Raw genomic sequence first — 22243 nt, 5'->3', positions numbered from 1 at the left:
TGGGGGAGAGGCAGAGACACGGTGAGACAGAGACACGGTGAGACAGAGACACAGAGACACGGGGACACGCCTGAGGGAGAGGCAGAGACACGGTGAGACAGACACAGAGACACGGTGAGACAGAGACACGGTGAGACAGAGACACGGAGACACGGTGAGACAGACAGAGACACGGTGAGACAGAGACACGGTGAGACAGAGACACGGTGAGACAGAGACACGGTGAGACAGAGACACGGGGACACTACACCTGGGGGAGAGACAGAGACACGGTGAGACAGAGACACGGGGACACGCCTGGGGGAGAGACAGAGACACGGTGAGACAGAGACACGGGGACACTCCTGGGGGAGAGACAGAGACACGGTGAGACAGAGACACGGGGACACGCCTGGGGGAGAGACAGAGACACGGTGAGACAGAGACACGGTGAGACAGAGACAGAGACACGGTGAGATAGAGACACGGTGAGACAGAGACACGGGGACACTACACCTGGGGGAGAGACAGAGACACGGTGAGACAGAGACACGGGGACACGCCTGGGGGAGAGACAGAGACACGGTGAGACAGAGACACGGGGACACTCCTGGGGGAGAGACAGAGACACGGTGAGACAGAGACACGGGGACACGCCTGGGGGAGAGACAGAGACACGGTGAGACAGAGACAGAGACACGGTGAGACAGAGACACGGGGACACTCCTGGGGGAGAGACAGAGACACGGTGAGACAGAGACACGGTGAGACAGAGACACTACGCCTGGGGGAGAGACAGAGACACGGTGAGACAGACACAGAGACACGGTGAGACAGACACAGAGACACGGTGAGACAGAGACACAGAGACACGCCTGGGGGAGAGACAGAGACACGGTGAGACAGAGACACGGAGACACTACGCCTGGGGGAGAGACAGAGACACGGTGAGACAGAGAGACAGAGACACGGTGAGACAGAGAGACAGAGACACGGAGACTCAGACACTACACCTGGGGGTGAGACAGAGACAAGGTGAGACAGACACAGAGACACTACGCCTGGGGGAGAGACAGAGACACAGAGACACGGACACTACGCCTGGGGGAGAGACACGGAGACAGAGACACGTGAGAGAGACAGAGGCACAGTGAGAGACACAGAGACACGTGAGAGAGACAGAGGCACAGTGAGACACACAGAGACACGTGAAAGAGACAGAGGCACAGTGAGAGACACAGACACGGTGAGAGAGACAGAGGCACAGTGAGACACACAGAGACACGTGAGAGAGACAGAGGCACAGTGAGACACACAGAGACACGTGAGAGAGACAGAGGCACAGTGAGACACAGAGACACGTGAGAGAGACAGAGGCACAGAGAGACACACAGAGACACGTGAGAGAGACAGAGGCACAGTGAGACACACAGAGACACGTGAGAGAGACAGAGGCACAGTGAGAGACACAGAGACACGTGAGAGAGACAGAGGCACAGTGAGAGACACGTGAGAGAGACAAGGCACAGTGAGACACACAGAGACACGTGAGAGAGACAGAGGCACAGTGAGACACAGAGACACGTGAGAGAGACAGAGGCACAGAGAGACACACAGAGACACGTGAGAGAGACAGAGGCACAGTGAGACACACAGAGACACGTGAGAGAGACAGAGGCACAGTGAGAGACACAGAGACACGTGAGAGAGACAGAGGCACAGTGAGAGACACGTGAGAGAGACAAGGCACAGTGAGACACACAGAGACACGTGAGAGAGACAGAGGCACAGTGAGACACACAGAGACACGTGAGAGAGACAGAGGCACAGTGAGAGACACACAGAGACACGTGAGAGAGACAGAGGCACAGTGAGAGACGCAGAGACACGTGAGAGACAGAGACACGTGAGAGACACAGAGACACGTGAGAGACACAGAGACACGTGAGAGAGACAGAGGCAGAGTGAGACACACAGAGACACGTGAGAGAGACAGAGACACGTGAGAGAGACAGAGGCACAGTGAGACACACAGAGACACGTGAGAGAGACAGAGGCACAGTGAGAGACACAGAGACACGTGAGAGACATGTGAGACACGTGAGCGAGACAGAGGCACAGTGAGACATACAGAGACACGTGAGAGAGACAGAGGCACAGTGAGAAACAGAGACACGTGAGAGAGACAGAGGCACAGTGAGAGACACAGAGACACGTGAGAGACACAGAGACACGTGAGAGAGACAGAGGCACAGTGAGACACACAGAGACACGTGAGAGAGACAGAGGCACAGTTAGACACAGAGACACGTGAGAGAGACAGAGGCACAGTGAGAGACACACAGAGACACGTGAGAGAGACAGAGGCACAGTGAGAGACGCAGAGACACGTGAGAGACACAGAGACACGTGAGAGAGACAGAGACACGTGAGAGAGACAGAGACATGTGAGAGAGACAGAGACATGTGAGAGAGACAGAGGCACAGTGAGACACAGAGACACGTGAGAGACAGAGGCACAGTGAGAGACACACAGAGACACGTGAGAGACACAGAGACACGTGAGAGAGACAGAGGCACAGTGAGACACACAGAGACACGTGAGAGACACAGAGACACGTGAGAGAGACAGAGGCACAGTGAGACACAGAGACACGTGAGAGAGACAGAGGCACAGTGAAGACACACAGAGACACGTGAGAGAGACAAGGCACAGTGAGAGACACACAGAGACACGTGAGAGAGACAGAGGCACAGTGAGACACACAGAGACACGTGAGAGAGACAGAGGCACAGTGAGACACACAGAGACACGTGAGAGAGACAGAGGCACAGTGAGACACACAGAGACACGTGAGAGAGACAGAGGCACAGTGAGACACAGACACGGTGAGAGAGACAGAGACACAGTGAGACACACAGAGACACGTGAGAGAGACAGAGGCACAGTGAGACACACAGAGACACGTGAGAGAGACAAGGCACAGTGAGACACACAGAGACACGTGAGAGAGACAGAGGCACAGTGAGACACACAGACACAGGTGAGAGAGACAGAGGCACAGTGAGAGACACAGACACGGTGAGAGAGACAGAGGCAGAGTGAGACACACAGACACAGGTGAGAGAGACAGAGGCACAGTGAGACACACAGAGGCACAGTGAGAGACAGAGGCACAGTGAGAGACACAGAGACACGTGAGAGAGACAGAGGCACAGTGAGACACACAGAGGCACAGTGAGAGAGACAAGGCACAGTGAGAGACACAGACACACGTGAGAGAGACAGAGGCACAGTGAGAGACACACAGAGACACGTGAGAGAGACAGAGGCACAGTGAGAGACACAGAGACACGTGAGAGAGACAGAGGCACAGTGAGACACACAGAGACACGTGAGAGAGAGAGGCACAGTGAGAGACACAGACACGGTGAGAGAGACAGAGGCACAGTGAGAGAGACAGAGGCACAGTGAGACACACGTGAGAGAGACAGAGGCACAGTGAGACACACAGAGACACGTGAGAGAGACAGAGGCACAGTGAGACACACAGAGACATGTGAGAGAGACAGAGGCACAGTGAGACACACACAGACACGGTGAGAGAGACAAGAGACACGGTGAGACACACAGAGACACGTGAGAGAGACAGAGGCACAGTGAGACACACAGAGACACGTGAGAGAGACAGAGGCACAGTGAGAGACACAGAGACACGTGAGAGAGACAGAGGCACAGAGAGACACACACAGACACGGTGAGAGAGACAAGAGAAAGTGGGTTCAGTGTTGGAAGGCTCCAAGCACTAACCCCACACACACACACAGAAACGCACGCGGCCAGGCTCTCTCCGCTGCTAACCTGCATCTCCGTGGAGACTCTGGGGGGCTGGTGGGGGGCTTCCCGCCTCCATCTGCTCTGAGGGGGGGGAGGGGGGCGGCGAGGGGGAGGGGGGAGAGGGTGGGGGGCACGCCGGGGAGACAAAGGCGGCCGGGTCCAGGTGCTTCCTGCGTTGGAGACGGCGGAACTCCTGCCTGATGCTGGCCACCAGTTGCTCTGTGAGAGGGGGGAGGGATGGAGGAGGGTGAGAGAGGGGATAGAGAGGGGAGATAGAGAGGGGGATAGAGAGGGGGGATAGAGAGGGGGGATAGAGAGGGGGGATAGAGAGGGGGGATAAAGAGGGGGGATAGAGAGAGGGGATAGAGAAGGGGGATAGAGAGGGGGGATAGAGTGGGGGGATGGAGAGGGGGGATAGAGAGGGGGGATAGAGAAGGGGGATAGAGAGGGGGGATGGAGAGGGGGGATAGAGAGGGGGGATAGAGAGGGAGGATAGAGAGGGGGGATAGAGAGGGGGGATAGAGAGGGAGGTCAGAGGGGGATCGAGGGATTAAGGAGGGATGAGAGGGAGAGAGAGGGACACAGAGAAAGGGAGAGAGGGAGGGGTGGTAAGGGGGAGATGGGGAGAGAGGGAGACATTAAATAGTGAAGGAGCCAGAGGACATCCCTGTCGCACCCCAAAGTGAACAGGGAATGGCTCCGACTCCCGGCCACGTAGCTTTACCCGGGCCTGCTCACCATCATGAAGGCCCTTGATTGTGAGCACAATCAGGGACTCCGAAAGTGCGAAGAACCACCTCGAATCCTGCCCTATTCATGGTACCACGTGCCGTGACCAGGTCAACAACAGCAGAGACGTTTTATTGCCAGAGACAGTAAAAACCTATTGTTGTATTTTGATAGTGGCAATGGAGGTCCCATGATGCAGCTTCTCATCCCAAGCTCCCAATGTCCCGATAGTTGGCATTGTCCTGGTGCTGTTCGCCTTTTGGCGTTATCATCTGGGGCTCACACTGCTGGAGACTTGGCTCTAAAGAAAGCTGTCTCTGGTGTGGACCAATCCGTTTCAAAGACAACTCATCGCCGTATACTGCCAGAGCACGGGCTTTGTTTGCACGTTCACCACAAGCACCGTGTGTAGTTGATGCAGACATGATTCCTTGCACAGTGTTTCAGGTGGTGTGTTAGCATCCTGACACAAGTGTTTTATTGCCAGAAAAGGTAAAACCTACTCTTAAGACCCGAGTCCTGTTGGAATTCCACAACACCTCTGCCGTAGCACACAATATGGCATCCGTGCAGGACATTGGGGCTCCGCAAGCCTCTGCTCAGCGCGTTGGCTGGCAAGAGGCGATGTTGAATAATCCTCGCCAGGACCACTCCCGGCATCACATTGAGGGAGATGCCCAGGGTAGTTGTTAAAAAGTCCGTGCGGTCCCCCTTCTTAAAGAGAGGGGACGCTATCGGGGCATCCTTCCACATGCAAATTAGCACAGTTGGCTAAGTATGGGTGCAATAGAAATTCAACATAGACGCACATTCCAATCCTGTGGTCCAGACAGTGTAGGAGTGGGTGGGCGAATGGGTGGGTGAATGAGTGGGTGAATGAGTGGGTGAGGTGGGTGGTTGAGCGAGCCATGATGAACCTCTCCGTCTCTCTCCCTCCTTCACAGAGAGACCCACACAAACTTCAAGGTGTTCTGTTTTACCTGTGGCGAGATGGTTGACTAGGTGAGGGTGTGTGTCTTGTGTGTCTGTGTGTGTGTGTCTGTCTGTGTGTGTCTTGTGTGTGTGTGTCCGGCAAAACAACCCCCTACCTCCTCGCCGTGCCGGACGGGCAACTCTGTCGTGGACAGTGCTGTGGGGGGAGACCCAATTTTGATTGGCTCCTCCCCTCATGGCGTCTGTGTCCACCACAGGGGCTAAACGGGGGCTCTGGACGGGTGCGAGGGGCTGGTAACCCCTTCACCTTCAATTAATTACCACGAAACCACGAGTTTGCTTTTGGAGTACCTGACCCTCTGCTCACGATCATTAAGGACCTTCATGATGGTGAGCGGGCCCGGGTAAAACTACGTGGCCGGGAGTCAGAGCCATTCCCTGTACACCTTGGGGTGCGACAGGGATGTCCTCTGGCTCCCACATTATTTAACATCTATTTTGACCACGTATTTCGTGAAGCCTTCAATAGCTGTACCGGGGGAATCTCCATATGGTACAGATATAATGGGAGGCTGATCGATGCCCGGGTGCGGTCAAGGGATGGCTCCCTATTGCTCAACCACGTTATGTATGCTGATGATTTGGTAATAGCTGCTCAGTCAGAGGAGGAGTTGGAGACGCTGCTGCTGAGACTGGAGCGTGCCACTAAGAGGTGGGGCCTTACCATCAGCCCCACCAAAACTAAGCACCTGCCAGGGTATTTTGTACCATCGGACACTTCACCACCACAACTCCCAATCGGTGATGGGGCAGTTGTGGAGAGAGTGGAGAGTTTCCCATACCTGGGCAGTGTGCTTATGACTGGCTCCAGTTTAACAGCAGAGGTCTCACTCCGAATGAGTCGAGCGGCAATCTTTTCATCGGTTGCGTAACGCTGTGTGGAAGCTACCTGGTCTGTCGCTCCACACTAAGCTTCAGGTCTTCTCGGCCACGGTCATTCCCTCCTTTCTCTACGCTTGCGAAACGTGGACCCCCCTAATGGAACATCTTTGCCGGTTAGAAACATTTAGGCTGGCCTGCCTACGATCCATCCTGGGTTTAACCAGACTGGATTGTGTGAGCTCACAAATCCTTGAAAGATCTGGGCAAGGTCCCATCGGTGAGCTCCTCCGGCGGGCAAGGCTGCGATGGCTGGGTCATGTAGCCCGCATGCCCAGCCAACGCATGCCGAAACAGCTTTTGTTCGGCCGGATTGAGGGGGCTAAGCGGGCGCGGCACGGGCTAGAGAAGAGATGGAGTGATGTGGTACAGGAGGATGTGGAGCTGAGTGGACTTGCCGATGACTGGTACCAGCGGTGTCAAGATCGGCCTCTGTGGAGGAGGCTCGTGAAGGACGCTACTGAGCAGTTGGAGGCAGTTGCCCTCCAACAAGAACGGAGGGCGGAGGAGCGACGCTCAGAACAACGAGCGGAGCGCCGGGTGGCTAAAGCACAGCAGGTTGGCACAGTAGGGGGCACAGGTGGTGCATCAGCCAGTCATCTCAGTCAGTCGACCCGTGGCACCTGGGTATACCCCGTGACCTCCTGCCAGCGGGCATTCGACACTTCACGTGGCCTCAGGGTGCACATAGCCTGGCACAAGCGTCGTGGTGACATCACCGCCACTTAGTGGCGAATGGCGGTTGTTGTTGTTGTGTGCGGGGAGCGGTAGTGTAGCGGTCAGCGCTACACTGTGCTATGAACCCGGCGACCCGGGTTCGATTCCCGCTCACGGCCAACACCCAGTGACGATTATCTGAACCGGTCCTGGGCCTCCCCTAGGTCGACTCAGCCTCAAATGAGTGACCTGGTGCGGTGTGTAAAAACATCGCCACTGGGGAGACAAAGGCGGTCGGGCGTGGTGCTGGCCACCCACCCACTCGTGTACCGTTACCGGCCTTCATAGGTGCTGCTCGCTAACAGCACTTGCCCCTACAGTCTGTTACAGGCTACACGGGGGACCTGTATCTGTGATCTGTGTGCGTGAGTAGGTTAACAAGTGGGTGGGAGAGTGGGGAAGATGTCACGGAGGGCGGTCTGCACACAAGACGCCATCCCTTACCCTCTGCATTATCACCCCGTGCCCCGATTGGACACCTGTGATAAAGAGCTTCACGGCTCATCGGATTTTTCCCACGATAACTCTGGATGGGATTCTCGGCAGAGATCATCTCTCCTCGTCCCCCAAGGTTCCGGATCGCCCCTCTGTGAGTGACTGTGGAGGAAGCCACTAACACCACCGCACCCATCACCACCACTAACACCACCACTAACACCACCCCACCCATCACCACCACGTCAAGCACCACCACTAACACCACCCCACACATCACCACCACCACTAACACCACCCCACCCATCACCACCACATCAAGCACAGCCATCATCAAGCACCACCACTAACACCACCACCACTAACACCACCCATCACCACAACCACCACACCACCCATCACCACCACTAACACCACCCCACCCATCACCACCACGTCAAGCACCACCACCATCACCACCCATCACCACCACTAACACCACCCCACCCATCACCACCACTAACACCACCACCACTAACACCACCCCACCCATCACCACCACCACTAACACCACCACCATCACCACCACATCAAGCACAACCACCACACCACCCATCACCACCACCACTAACACCACCACATCAAGCACAGCCATCATCAAGCACCACCACTAACACCACCACCACTAACACCACCACATCAAGCACAGCCATCATCAAGCACCACCACTAACACCACCACCACTAACACCACCACCACTAACACCACCACCACATCAAGCACAGCCATCATCAAGCACCACCACTAACACCACCACTAACACCACCACCACATCAAGCACAGCCATCATCAAGCACCACCACCCATCACCACCACCACTAACACCACCACCACTAACACCACCACCACATCAAGCACAGCCATCATCAAGCACCACCACTAACACCACCAGAGGAGGAAGCCCTCCACAGCCAGTCACTCACAGAGCGGGGCGGGGGTGGCGACTTCCTCCTACATGTGTGGCACATCCAACACCATCATAACCGTGACAAGCACCACCACCCAAACTACCCCCCTCATCATCATCAGCAGAAGCAGCAAGTGGCGACACCACGACGCCTGTGCCAGGCTAGGTGCACTCCGAGGCTGCTGGCAGGAGGTCGTCTCGGGACAGACCCAGCGGGTGCCATGCGGCGACTGAGTGAGATGAGCGGCTGATGCACCACCATTACCAGCTGTGGCAACTTGATAACGCTTTAGCCACCCCGGCGCTGCGCTCGTTGTTGTGAGCGTCGCTCCTCTCCCCCCTCCGTTGTTGCTGGAGGGCGACTGCCTCCAGCAACAGCAGCAGCGTCCTTCACGAGCCTCCTCCTCCATCACCACAATCACCATCACCACCATCACCACAATCACCATCACAATCACCATCATCACCACAATCACCATCATCACCACAATAACCATCATCACCACAATCACCATCATCACCACAATCACCATCACCACCACAATCACCACCATCACCACCTCCACAATCAACATCACCACCATCATCAACTACCACCACCGTCATCATCACCACCACAATCAACATAACCACTCCCACCACCACCATCAACACCACAACACCCATCATCAAGCACCACCACTAACACCACCACATCAAGCACAGCCACATCAAGCTCCACCACTAACATCACCACCACCATCACCACCAAGTCAAGCACAACCACCACCCCACCCATCACCACCACTAACACCACCACCATCACAGCCACACCAAACACCACCACTAACACCACCACCATCACAGCCACATCAAGCACAACCACTAACACCACCACCACATCAAGCACCACCACTAACACCACCACATCAAGCACAGCCACATCAAGCACCGCCACTAACATCACCACCACTAACACCACCACCATCACAGCCACATCAAGCACAACCACTAACACCACCACCACATCAAACACCACCACTAACACCACCATCACAGCCACATCAAGCACAACCACTAACACCACCACATCAAGCACCACCACTAACATCACCACCACATCAAGCACAGCCACTAACACCACCACCACGTCAAGCACCGCCACTAACATCACCACCAACATCACCACCACGTCAAGCACCACCACTAACATCACCACCACCACCACGTCAAGCACCACCACTAACATCACCACCACCACCACGTCAAGCACCACCACTAACATCACCACCACATCAAGCACCACCACTAACATCACCACTACATCAAGCACCACCACTAACATCACCACATCAAGCACAGCCACATCAAACACCGCCACTAACATCACCACCACCATCACCACCACGTCAAGCACCACCACTAACATCACCACCACATCAAGCACCGCCACTAACATCACCACATCAAGCACCGCCACTAACACCACCACTAACATCACCACCACATCAAGCACCACCACTAACATCACCACATCAAGCACCACCACTAACACCACCACTAACATCACCACCACGTCAAGCACCACCACTAACATCACCACCACATCAAACACCACCACCACTAACATCACCACCACATCAAGCACAACCACTAACATCACCACCACATCAAACACCACCACTAACATCACCACCACATCAAACACCACCACTAACACCACCACTAACATCACCACTACATCAAGCACCACCACTAACATCACCACCACATCAAACACCGCCACTAACACCACCACTAACATCACCACCACATCAAGCACCACCACTAACATCACCACATCAAGCACCACCACTAACACCACCACTAACATCACCACCACGTCAAGCACCGCCACTAACATCACCACCACATCAAGCACAACCACTAACATCACCACCACATCAAACACCACCACTAACATCACCACCACATCAAACACCACCACTAACACCACCACTAACATCACCACTACATCAAGCACAGCCATCATCAAGCACCACCACTAACACCACCACTAACACCACCACCCAACCCATCACCACCACCCCACCCACCACCACCACCTCTCCTACCCGCAGTGACGCGAGGAGAAACCTCTGCAAAGGGCGAGGGATCCACGCTCAGATATCTCCTCATGGGAGAAGACGAATGATGGCGAGAGGCCGACGCCGCCGCCGCCGCCGCCGACGGCGTCGCAGAGGAGGGGGACGACGCCGATGGCTGCGCCGGGCCGAAACGACGGCGCTTGGGCGACTGCACGGGGTCGAGCGCCATCGCCCTTTTGAGGCTTAGGGTAGCGCCGCACGCCATCGCGGCGAGGGCGAGGGGCCGGAGGAGGTCGCGAGGGACGAGACGACGCCTCGGCGGAGGCTCGGGAGCGCCCGGGAGGCGAGGATGGCGGCGGATTGCGAAAGGAGTTCAAGCGGCGGCGGCGGCGAGGAGGAGATGGAGGGCTGATGGAGGAATGCGTTTCGGTGGGGTGGGTCTTCGCGGTGTACTTACGGGTTCTTCCGGAAGCGGAAGACATCTTCCGGAAGAGTGGGGGAGGGGGGGTTTTAGCATTGAGAGAATGGACGTTTGGTCTTCCAGAAGATTGTTTGGTGTTTTGGTGGCGGTCTTCGCGGAATGGCGGTTGATCTTCCGGAAGATTGCTTCTGAAGTCACGATTCTCGTTTTGGCGGCAATCTTCTCGTCGGAAGGGCGGAGTCATTCAACATGGGGCTGGAATGACAGTTGATCTTCCGGAAGACGTCTTCTGGAAGAACCAAATTGTGTTTTTTTTGGTAGAGATCTTCCAGAAGAAGGGGGCTAGGGCCTTCACGTTCGGTGGGGGTGGGGGGAGTTGACGGTTGATCTTCCGGAAGATATCTTCTGGAAGAACCAAATTGTTTTTTTTTTGGTAAAGATCTTCCAGAAGAAGGGGGTAGGGCCTTCACGTTCGGTGGGGTGTGGGGGGTGGGGCCAGTTGACGGTTGATCTTCCGGAAGGATTCCTTCCCGTTTCGGTGGCGGTCGTCGGTAGACTAAACAGAGATCTTCTGGAAGATGACCGAGGCGTGAGGAGTGACCTCGCACCACCTCAGACCGGCGCACTGCGACCTTGAGCCGTCCACCAGGGGTCGCTGCTCACGTGGGAGTCTCTCCCACGTTGTGGACACAGGAGGGGGGGCCGTCAAAGGGCCCCCCACAACAACAACAACAACAGCTGTAGCTGTAGCCACCAACGGACTGCGTTTTTATTTTATTTTAAACTGCCGCGCCCGGAGATCGGTTATGGGACTACTTTTTCTTGCCGGACTATTTCTCTTGGCTCAAGGATACAACGTGACTCTCACGGCCAGAGGTGAGAGGGCCGCGTTCACTGATTCCCACCATTGGCGGAGGTATTGGACGTTTAGGGCTATGGCCCTTCTGCAGGAGAGCGGGATGAGAACCGACGGTTCGGGGCGACGGAACTTCTGCGTGCACCGTGTGAATGAGTAGAGGAGTTGGTGAGTGAGTGGGTGAGTGAGTGAGTGGGTGAGAGGGTGGGTGAGTGGGTGAGGGAGTGGGTGAGTGAGTGAGTGGGTGAGTGAGTGAGTGGGTAGGTGAATGAGTGAGTGGGTGAGTGAGTGGGTGAGTGAGTGGGTGAGTGGGTGAGTGAGTGGGTGAGTGAGTGGGTGAGGGAGTGGGTGAGTGGGTGAGTGAGTGGGTGAGTGAGTGAGTGGGTAGGTGAATGAGTGAGTGGGTGAGTGAGTGGGTGAGTGGGTGGGTGAGTGGGTGAATGGGTGAGTGGGTAGGTGAGTGGGTAAGTGGGTGAATGAGTGAGTGGGTGAGTGGGTAGGTGAGTGGGTGAATGAGTGAGTGAGTGGGTGAGTGAGTGAGTGGGTGAATGAGTGGGTGGGTGAATGAGTGGGTGAATGAGTGGGTGAATGAGTGAGTGGGTGAATGAGTGAGTGAGTGGGTGAATGAGTCAGTGAGTGAGTGGGTGAATGAGTGAGTGGGTGAGTGAGTGAATGGGTAGGTTAGTGGGTGGTTGGGTGGGGAGGTGAGTGGGTAGGTTAGTGGGTAAGTTGATTGGTGAGTGAGTGGGTAGGTGAGTGAGTGGGTGAATGAGTGAGTGGGTGGGTGAATGAGTAAGTGAATTAATGAATGAGTGAGTGAATGAGTGAGTGAGTGGGAGAGTGAATGAGTGAGTGAATGAGTGAGTGGGTGAGTGAATGAATGAGTGAATGAGTGAATGAGTGAGTGAATGAGTGAGTGAATGAGTGAGTGAATGAGTGAGTGGGTGAGTGAGTGAATGAGTGAGTGAATGAGTGAATGAATGAGTGAGTTGGTGAGTGAATGAGTGAATGAATGAGTGAGTGGGTGAGTGAATGAGTGAGTGAATGAGTGAGTGAATGAGTGAATAAGTGAGTGGGTGAGTGGGTGAATGAGTGAATGAATGAGTGAATGAGTGGGTGAATGAGTGAGTGAATGAGTGAATACATGAGTGAGTGATTGAGTGAGTGGGTGAGTGAATGCGTGAGTGGGTGAGTGAATGAGTGAGTGAATGAGTGAATGAGTGAGTGGGTGAGTGAGTGAATGAGTGGGTGAGTGAGTGAATAAGTGAATGAATGAGTGAGTGGGTGAGTGAGTGAGTGAATGAGTGAGTAAATGAGTGAGTGGGTGAGTAAGTGAATGAGTGAGTGAGTGGGTGAGTGAATGACTGAGTGAATGAGTGAGTGAGTGAATGAATGAGTGAGTGAATGAGTGAGTGAATCAATTAGAGTGAATGAGTGAATGAATGAGTGATTGAGTGAGTGAATGAATGAGAGTGAATGAATGAGTGAATGAATGAGTGAATGAATGAGTGAGTGAATGAGTGAGTGAGTGAATGAGTGGGTGAGTGAGTGAATAAGTGAATGAGTGAGTGGGTGAGTGAATGAGTGAGTGAATGAGTGAGTGAGTGAATGAGTGGGTGAGTGAGTGAATAAGTGAATGAGTGAGTGGGTGAGTGAATGAGTGAGTGAGTGAGTGAATGAGTGAGTAAATGAGTGAGTGGGTGAGTGAGAGAATGAGTGAGTGAGTGGGTGAGTGAAGGAATGAGTGAGTGGGTGAGTGAATGAGTGAGTGAGTGAATGAGTGAGTGAATGAGTGAGTGAATGAGTGAGTGAGTGGTTGAGTGAGTGAATGAGTGAGTGAATGAATGAGAGTGAATGAATGAGTGAGTGATTGAATGAGTGAGTGAATGAGTGAGTGATTGAGTGAATGAATGAGTGAGTGAATGAGTGAGTGGGTGAGTGCAATGGCGGAGCCAGGATTTTCAGGTAGGGGCGGCAACCCCTCCAGCAAGTAGTCACCCCTGTAGTCACCCTCTATAGTCACCCCCTGTAGTCACCCCCTGTGAGTGTCTGCTGAGACTGTAACAAGTAGTCACCCTCTGTAGTCACCCCCTGTGAGTCCCTGCTGAGACTGTAACAAGTAGTCACCCCCTGTAGTCACCCCCTGTAGTCACCCTCTATAGTCACCCCCTGTAGTCACCCCCTGTGAGTGTCTGCTGAGACTGTAACAAGTAGTCACCCCCTGTAGTCACCCCCTGTGAGTCCCTGCTGAGACTGTAACAAGTAGTCACCCCCTGTAGTCACCCCCTGTGAGTGTCTGCTGAGACTGTAACAAGTAGTCACCCTCTGTAGTCACCCCCTGTGAGTGTCTGCTGAGACTGTAGCAAGTAGTCACCCCCTGTAGTCACCCCCTGTGAGTGCCTGCTGAGACTGTAACAAGTAGTCACCCCCTGTAGTCACCCCCTGTAGTCACCCCCTGTGAGTGTCTGCTGAGACTGTAACAAGTAGTCACCCCCTGTAGTCACCCCCTGTGAGTGTCTGCTGAGACTGTAACAAGTAGTCACCCCCTGTAGTCACCCCCTGTGAGTCCCTGCTGAGACTGTAACAAGTAGTCACCCTCTGTAGTCACCCCTGTGAGTGTCTGCTGAGACTGTAACAAGTAGTCACCCCCTGTAGTCACCCCCTGTAGTCACCCCCTGTAGTCACCCCCTGTGAGTGTCTGCTGAGACTGTAACAAGTAGTCACCCCCTGTAGTCACCCCCTGTGAGTGTCTGCTGAGACTGTAACAAGTAGTCACCCCCTGTAGTCACCCCCTGTAGTCACCCCATGTGAGTCCCTGCTGAGACTGTAACAAGTAGTCACCCCCTGTAGTCACCCCTGTGAGTGTCTGCTGAGACTGTAACAAGTAGTCACCCCCTGTAGTCACCCCCTGTGAGTGTCTGCTGAGACTGTAACAAGTAGTCACCCCCTGTAGTCACCCCTGTGAGTGTCTGCTGAGACTGTAACAAGTAGTCACCCTCTGTAGTCACCCCCTGTGAGTCCCTGCTGAGACTGTAACAAGTAGTCACCCCTGTAGTCACACCCTGTGAGTCCCTGCTGAGACTGTAACAAGTAGTCACCCTCTGTAGTCACCCCCTGTGAGTGTCTGCTGAGACTGTAACAAGTAGTCACCCCCTGTAGTCACCCCCTGTGAGTGTCTGCTGAGACTGTAACAAGTAGTCACCCTCTGTAGTCACCCCCTGTAGTCACCCCCTGTGAGTGTCTGCTGAGACCGTAACAAGTAGTCACCCTCTGTAGTCACCCCCTGTGAGTGTCTGCTGAGGCTGTAATAAGTAGTCACCCCCTGTAGTCACCCCCTGTAGTCACCCCTGTAGTCACCCCCTGTGAGTGTCTGCTGAGACTGTAACAAGTAGTCACCCTCTATAGTCACCCCCTGTAGTCACCCCCTGTGAGTGTCTGCTGAGACTGTAACAAGTAGTCACCCCCTGTAGTCACCCCCTGTAGTCACCCCCTGTGAGTGTCTGCTGAGACTGTAACAAGTAGTCACCCTCTCTAGTCACCCCCTGTAGTCACCCCCTGTGAGTGTCTGCTGAGACTGTAACAAGTAGTCACCCCCTGTAGTCACCCCCTGTAGTTACCCCCTGTGAGTGTCTGCTGAGACTGTAACAAGTAGTCACCCCCTGTAGTCACCCCCTGTGAGTCCCTGCTGAGACTGTAACAAGTAGTCACCCCCTGTAGTCACCCCCTGTGAGTGTCTGCTGAGACTGTAACAAGTAGTCACCCCCTGTAGTCACCCCCTGTGAGTACTTGCTGAGACTGTAACAAGTAGTCACCCCCTGTAGTCACCCCTGTGAGTGTCTGCTGAGACTGTAACAAGTAGTCACCCCCTGTAGTCACCCCCTGTGAGTGTCTGCTGAGACTGTAACAAGTAGTCACCCCCTGTAGTCACCCCCTGTGAGTGTCTGCTGAGACTGTAACAAGTAGTCACCCCCTGTAGTCACCCCCTGTGAGTGTCTGCTGAGACTGTAACAAGTAGTCACCCTCTGTAGTCACCCCCTGTGAGTGCCTGCTGAGACTGTAACAAGTAGTCACCCTCTGTATTCACCCCCTGTGAGTGTCTGCTGAGACTGTAACAAGTAGTCACCCTCTGTAGTCACCCCCTGTGAGTCCCTGCTGAGACTGTAGCAAGTAGTCACCCCCTGTAGTCACCCGCTGTGAGTGTCTGCTGAGACTGTAACAAGTAGTCACCCCCTGTAGTCACCCCCTATGAGTGTCTGTTGAGACTGTAACAAGTAGTCACCCTCTGTAGTCACCCCCTGTGAGTGTCTGCTGAGACTGTAACAAGTAGTCACCCCCTGTAGTCACCCCCTGTGAGTGTCTGCTGAGACTGTAACAAGTAGTCACCCTCTGTAGTCACCCCCTGTGAGTGCCTGCTGAGACTGTAACAAGTAGTCAACCCCTGTAGTCACCCCCTGTGAGTGTCTGCTTAGACTGTAACAAGTAGTCACCCCCTGTAGTCACCCCCTGTGAGTCCCTGCTGAGACTGTAACAAGTAGTCACCCTCTGTAGTCACCCCCTGTGAGTGCCTGCTGAGACTGTAACAAGTAGTCACCCCCTGTAGTCACCCCCTGTGAGTGTCTGCTGAGACTGTAACAAGTAGTCACCCTCTGTAGTCACCCCCTGTGAGTGCCTGCTGAGACTGTAACAAGTAGTCATCCTCTGTAGTCACCCCCTGTGAGTGCCTGCTGAGACTGTAACAAGTAGTCACCCCCTGTAGTCACCCCCTGTGAGTGTCTGCTTAGACTGTAACAAGTAGTCACCCCCTGTAGTCACCCCCTGTGAGTCCCTGCTGAGACTGTAACAAGTAGTCACCCCCTGTAGTCACCCCCTGTAGTCACCCCCTGTGAGTGTCTGCTGAGACTGTAACAAGTAGTCACCCTCTGTAGTCACCCCCTGTGAGTGTCTGCTGAGACTGTAACAAGTAGTCACCCCCTGTAGTCACCCCTGTGAGTGTCTGCTGAGACTGTAACAAGTAGTCACCCTCTGTAGTCACCCCCTGTGAGTGTCTGCTGAGACTGTAACAAGTAGTCACCCCCTGTAGTCACCCCTGTGAGTGTCTGCTGAGACTGTAACAAGTAGTCACCCCCTGTAGTCACCCCCTGTGAGTGTCTGCTGAGACTGTAACAAGTAGTCACCCCCTGTAGTCACCCCCTGTGAGTGCCTGCTGAGACTGTAACAAGTAGTCACCCCCTGTAGTCACCCCCTGTGAGTGCCTGCTGAGACTGTAACAAGTAGTCACCCCCTGTAGTCACCCCCTGTGAGTGTCTGCTGAGACTGTAACAAGTAGTCACCCTCTGTAGTCACCCCCTGTGAGTGCCTGCTGAGACTGTAACAAGTAGTCACCCTCTGTATTCACCCCCTGTGAGTGTCTGCTGAGACTCTAACAAGTAGTCACCCTCTGTAGTCACCCCCTGTGAGTCCCTGCTGAGACTGTAACAAGTAGTCACCCCCTGTAGTCACCCGCTGTGAGTGTCTGCTGAGACTGTAACAAGTAGTCACCCCCTGTAGTCACCCCCTGTGAGTGTCTGCTGAGACTGTAACAAGTAGTCACCCCCTGTAGTCACCCCCTGTGAGTGTCTGCTGAGACTGTAACAAGTAGTCACCCCCTGTAGTCACCCCCTGTGAGTGTCTGCTGAGACTGTAACAAGTAGTCACCCCCTGTAGTCACCCCCTATGAGTGTCTGCTAAGACTGTAACAAGTAGTCACCCTCTGTAGTCACCCGCTGTAGTCACCCCCTGTGAGTGTCTGCTGAGACTGTAACAAGTAGTCACCCCCTGTAGTCACCCCCTGTGAGTGCTGAGACTGTAACAAGTAGTCACCCCCTGTAGTCACCCCCTGTGAGTGTCTGCTGAGACTGTAACAAGTAGTCACCCCCTGTAGTCACCCCCTGTGAGTGCCTGCTGAGACTGTAACAAGTAGTCACCCCCTGTAGTCACCCCCTGTGAGTGCCTGCTGAGACTGTAACAAGTAGTCACCCCCTGTAGTCACCCCCTGTGAGTGTCTGCTGAGACTGTAACAAGTAGTCACCCTCTGTAGTCACCCCCTGTGAGTGCCTGCTGAGACTGTAACAAGTAGTCACCCCCTGTAGTCACCCCCTATGAGTGTCTGCTGAGACTGTAACAAGTAGTCACCCTCTGTAGTCACCCCCTGTAGTCACCCCCTGTGAGTGTCTGCTGAGACTGTAACAAGTAGTCACCCCCTGTAGTCACCCCCAGTGAGTGCCTGCTGAGACTGTAACAAGTAGTCACCCTCTGTAGTCACCCCCTGTGAGTGTCTGCTGAGACTGTAACAAGTAGTCACCCTCTGTAGTCACCCCCTGTGAGTGTCTGCTGAGACTGTAACAAGTAGTCACCTCCTGTAGTCACCCCCTGTAAGTGTCTGCTGAGACTGTAACAAGTAGTCACCCCCTGTAGTCACCCCCTGTAAGTGGCTGCTGAGACTGTAACAAGTAGTCACCCTCTGTAGTCACCCCCTGTGAGTGCCTGCTGAGACTGTAACAAGTAGTCACCCTCTGTAGTCACCCCCTGTGAGTCCCTGCTGAGACTGTAACAAGTAGTCACCCCCTGTAGTCACCCCCTGTGAGTGTCTGTTGAGACTGTAACAAGTAGTCACCCTCTGTAGTCACCCCCTGTGAGTGTCTGTTGAGACTGTAACAGGTCGTCACCCTCTGTAGTCACCCCCTGTGAGTGTCTGCTGAGACTGTAACAAGTAGTCACCCCCTGTAGTCACCCCCTGTGAGTGTCTGCTGAGACTGTAACAAGTAGTCACCCCCTGTAGTCACCCCCGGTAGTCACCCCCTGTGAGTGTCTGCTGAGACTGTAACAAGTCGTCACCCCCTGTAGTCACCCCCTGTGAGTCCCTGCTGAGACTGTAACAAGTAGTCACCCCCTGTAGTCACCCCCTGTGAGTGTCTGCTGAGACTGTAACAAGTAGTCACCCCCTGTAGTCACCCCCTGTGAGTACTTGCTGAGACTGTAACAAGTAGTCACCCCCTGTAGTCACCCCTGTGAGTGTCTGCTGAGACTGTAACAAGTAGTCACCCCCTGTAGTCACCCCCTGTGAGTGTCTGCTGAGACTGTAACAAGTAGTCACCCCCTGTAGTCACCCCCTGTGAGTGTCTGCTGAGACTGTAACAAGTAGTCACCCCCTGTAGTCACCCCCTGTGAGTGTCTGCTGAGACTGTAACAAGTAGTCACCCTCTGTAGTCACCCCCTGTGAGTGCCTGCTGAGACTGTAACAAGTAGTCACCCTCTGTATTCACCCCCTGTGAGTGTCTGCTGAGACTGTAACAAGTAGTCACCCTCTGTAGTCACCCCCTGTGAGTCCCTGCTGAGACTGTAGCAAGTAGTCACCCCCTGTAGTCACCCGCTGTGAGTGTCTGCTGAGACTGTAACAAGTAGTCACCCCCTGTAGTCACCCCCTATGAGTGTCTGTTGAGACTGTAACAAGTAGTCACCCTCTGTAGTCACCCCCTGTGAGTGTCTGCTGAGACTGTAACAAGTAGTCACCCCCTGTAGTCACCCCCTGTGAGTGTCTGCTGAGACTGTAACAAGTAGTCACCCTCTGTAGTCACCCCCTGTGAGTGCCTGCTGAGACTGTAACAAGTAGTCAACCCCTGTAGTCACCCCCTGTGAGTGTCTGCTTAGACTGTAACAAGTAGTCACCCCCTGTAGTCACCCCCTGTGAGTCCCTGCTGAGACTGTAACAAGTAGTCACCCTCTGTAGTCACCCCCTGTGAGTGCCTGCTGAGACTGTAACAAGTAGTCACCCCCTGTAGTCACCCCCTGTGAGTGTCTGCTGAGACTGTAACAAGTAGTCACCCTCTGTAGTCACCCCCTGTGAGTGCCTGCTGAGACTGTAACAAGTAGTCATCCTCTGTAGTCACCCCCTGTGAGTGCCTGCTGAGACTGTAACAAGTAGTCACCCCCTGTAGTCACCCCCTGTGAGTGTCTGCTTAGACTGTAACAAGTAGTCACCCCCTGTAGTCACCCCCTGTGAGTCCCTGCTGAGACTGTAACAAGTAGTCACCCCCTGTAGTCACCCCCTGTAGTCACCCCCTGTGAGTGTCTGCTGAGACTGTAACAAGTAGTCACCCTCTGTAGTCACCCCCTGTGAGTGTCTGCTGAGACTGTAACAAGTAGTCACCCCCTGTAGTCACCCCTGTGAGTGTCTGCTGAGACTGTAACAAGTAGTCACCCTCTGTAGTCACCCCCTGTGAGTGTCTGCTGAGACTGTAACAAGTAGTCACCCCCTGTAGTCACCCCTGTGAGTGTCTGCTGAGACTGTAACAAGTAGTCACCCCCTGTAGTCACCCCCTGTGAGTGTCTGCTGAGACTGTAACAAGTAGTCACCCCCTGTAGTCACCCCCTGTGAGTGCCTGCTGAGACTGTAACAAGTAGTCACCCCCTGTAGTCACCCCCTGTGAGTGCCTGCTGAGACTGTAACAAGTAGTCACCCCCTGTAGTCACCCCCTGTGAGTGTCTGCTGAGACTGTAACAAGTAGTCACCCTCTGTAGTCACCCCCTGTGAGTGCCTGCTGAGACTGTAACAAGTAGTCACCCTCTGTATTCACCCCCTGTGAGTGTCTGCTGAGACTCTAACAAGTAGTCACCCTCTGTAGTCACCCCCTGTGAGTCCCTGCTGAGACTGTAACAAGTAGTCACCCCCTGTAGTCACCCGCTGTGAGTGTCTGCTGAGACTGTAACAAGTAGTCACCCCCTGTAGTCACCCCCTGTGAGTGTCTGCTGAGACTGTAACAAGTAGTCACCCCCTGTAGTCACCCCCTGTGAGTGTCTGCTGAGACTGTAACAAGTAGTCACCCCCTGTAGTCACCCCCTGTGAGTGTCTGCTGAGACTGTAACAAGTAGTCACCCCCTGTAGTCACCCCCTATGAGTGTCTGCTAAGACTGTAACAAGTAGTCACCCTCTGTAGTCACCCGCTGTAGTCACCCCCTGTGAGTGTCTGCTGAGACTGTAACAAGTAGTCACCCCCTGTAGTCACCCCCTGTGAGTGCTGAGACTGTAACAAGTAGTCACCCCCTGTAGTCACCCCCTGTGAGTGTCTGCTGAGACTGTAACAAGTAGTCACCCCCTGTAGTCACCCCCTGTGAGTGCCTGCTGAGACTGTAACAAGTAGTCACCCCCTGTAGTCACCCCCTGTGAGTGCCTGCTGAGACTGTAACAAGTAGTCACCCCCTGTAGTCACCCCCTGTGAGTGTCTGCTGAGACTGTAACAAGTAGTCACCCTCTGTAGTCACCCCCTGTGAGTGCCTGCTGAGACTGTAACAAGTAGTCACCCCCTGTAGTCACCCCCTATGAGTGTCTGCTGAGACTGTAACAAGTAGTCACCCTCTGTAGTCACCCCCTGTAGTCACCCCCTGTGAGTGTCTGCTGAGACTGTAACAAGTAGTCACCCCCTGTAGTCACCCCCAGTGAGTGCCTGCTGAGACTGTAACAAGTAGTCACCCTCTGTAGTCACCCCCTGTGAGTGTCTGCTGAGACTGTAACAAGTAGTCACCCTCTGTAGTCACCCCCTGTGAGTGTCTGCTGAGACTGTAACAAGTAGTCACCTCCTGTAGTCACCCCCTGTAAGTGTCTGCTGAGACTGTAACAAGTAGTCACCCCCTGTAGTCACCCCCTGTAAGTGGCTGCTGAGACTGTAACAAGTAGTCACCCTCTGTAGTCACCCCCTGTGAGTGCCTGCTGAGACTGTAACAAGTAGTCACCCTCTGTAGTCACCCCCTGTGAGTCCCTGCTGAGACTGTAACAAGTAGTCACCCCCTGTAGTCACCCCCTGTGAGTGTCTGTTGAGACTGTAACAAGTAGTCACCCTCTGTAGTCACCCCCTGTGAGTGTCTGTTGAGACTGTAACAGGTCGTCACCCTCTGTAGTCACCCCCTGTGAGTGTCTGCTGAGACTGTAACACGTAGTCACCCCCTGTAGTCACCCCCTGTGAGTGTCTGCTGAGACTGTAACAAGTAGTCACCCCCTGTAGTCACCCCCGGTAGTCACCCCCTGTGAGTGTCTGCTGAGACTGTAACAAGTCGTCACCCCCTGTAGTCACCCCCTGTGAGTGTCTGCTGAGACTGTAACAAGTAGTCACCCCCTGTAGTCACCCCGTGTGAGTGTCTGCTGAGACTGTAACAAGTAGTCACCCTCTGTAGTCACCCCCTGTGAGTGTCTGCTGAGACTGTAACAAGTCGTCACCCTCTGTAGTCACCCCCTGTGAGTTTCTGCTGAGACTGTAACAAGTAGTCACCCTCTGTAGTCACCCCCTGTGAGTCGCTGCTGAGACTGTAACAAGTAGTCACCCTCTGTAGTCACCCCCTGTGAGTGTCTGCTGAG

At 54.3% G+C, this 22243-nt stretch overlaps 1 protein-coding gene and 1 long non-coding RNA gene across 2 annotated transcripts in view; one reads left to right on the top strand and one right to left on the bottom strand.

Moving 5' to 3' along the window:
• Positions 1-483: 483 nt before the first annotated feature.
• On the bottom strand, positions 484-11070 carry LOC142923084 (uncharacterized). Its single transcript, XM_076064016.1, has 2 exons — positions 10610-11070; positions 484-4036 (listed from the first exon to the last, which is right to left on the bottom strand). Exon 2 carries the CDS (start codon positions 3845-3847, stop codon positions 980-982), a length of 2868 nt encoding a protein of 955 aa, XP_075920131.1. The 5' UTR covers positions 3848-4036; positions 10610-11070; the 3' UTR covers positions 484-979.
• A 438-nt stretch (positions 11071-11508) lies between these two features.
• LOC142923083 (uncharacterized) overlaps positions 11509-22243 on the top strand; it is a 34733-nt gene continuing 23998 nt past the window's right edge. Inside the window, exon 1 of the long non-coding RNA XR_012940505.1 lies at positions 11509-11879. This is a non-coding gene — a long non-coding RNA (uncharacterized LOC142923083). The remainder of the gene's footprint in view (positions 11880-22243) is intronic.

This window comes from Petromyzon marinus, unplaced genomic scaffold (assembly GCF_048934315.1).
Source record: "Petromyzon marinus isolate PM22_M1 ecotype Great Lakes invasive population unplaced genomic scaffold, UKy_Petmar_22M1.pri1.0 PM_Scaffold_275, whole genome shotgun sequence".
Taxonomy (NCBI): Eukaryota; Metazoa; Chordata; class Hyperoartia; order Petromyzontiformes; family Petromyzontidae; genus Petromyzon; species Petromyzon marinus.
Note: the sequence above shows the minus strand (reverse complement) of the source record. Positions and strands in the feature narration are given on the sequence as shown.

Bases quoted from the DNA above. Each gene is read 5' to 3' on its own strand.
- LOC142923084 (XM_076064016.1), bottom strand. From the start codon at position 3,847: ATGCAGGTTAGCAGCGGAGAGAGCCTGGCCGCGTGCGTTTCTGTGTGT.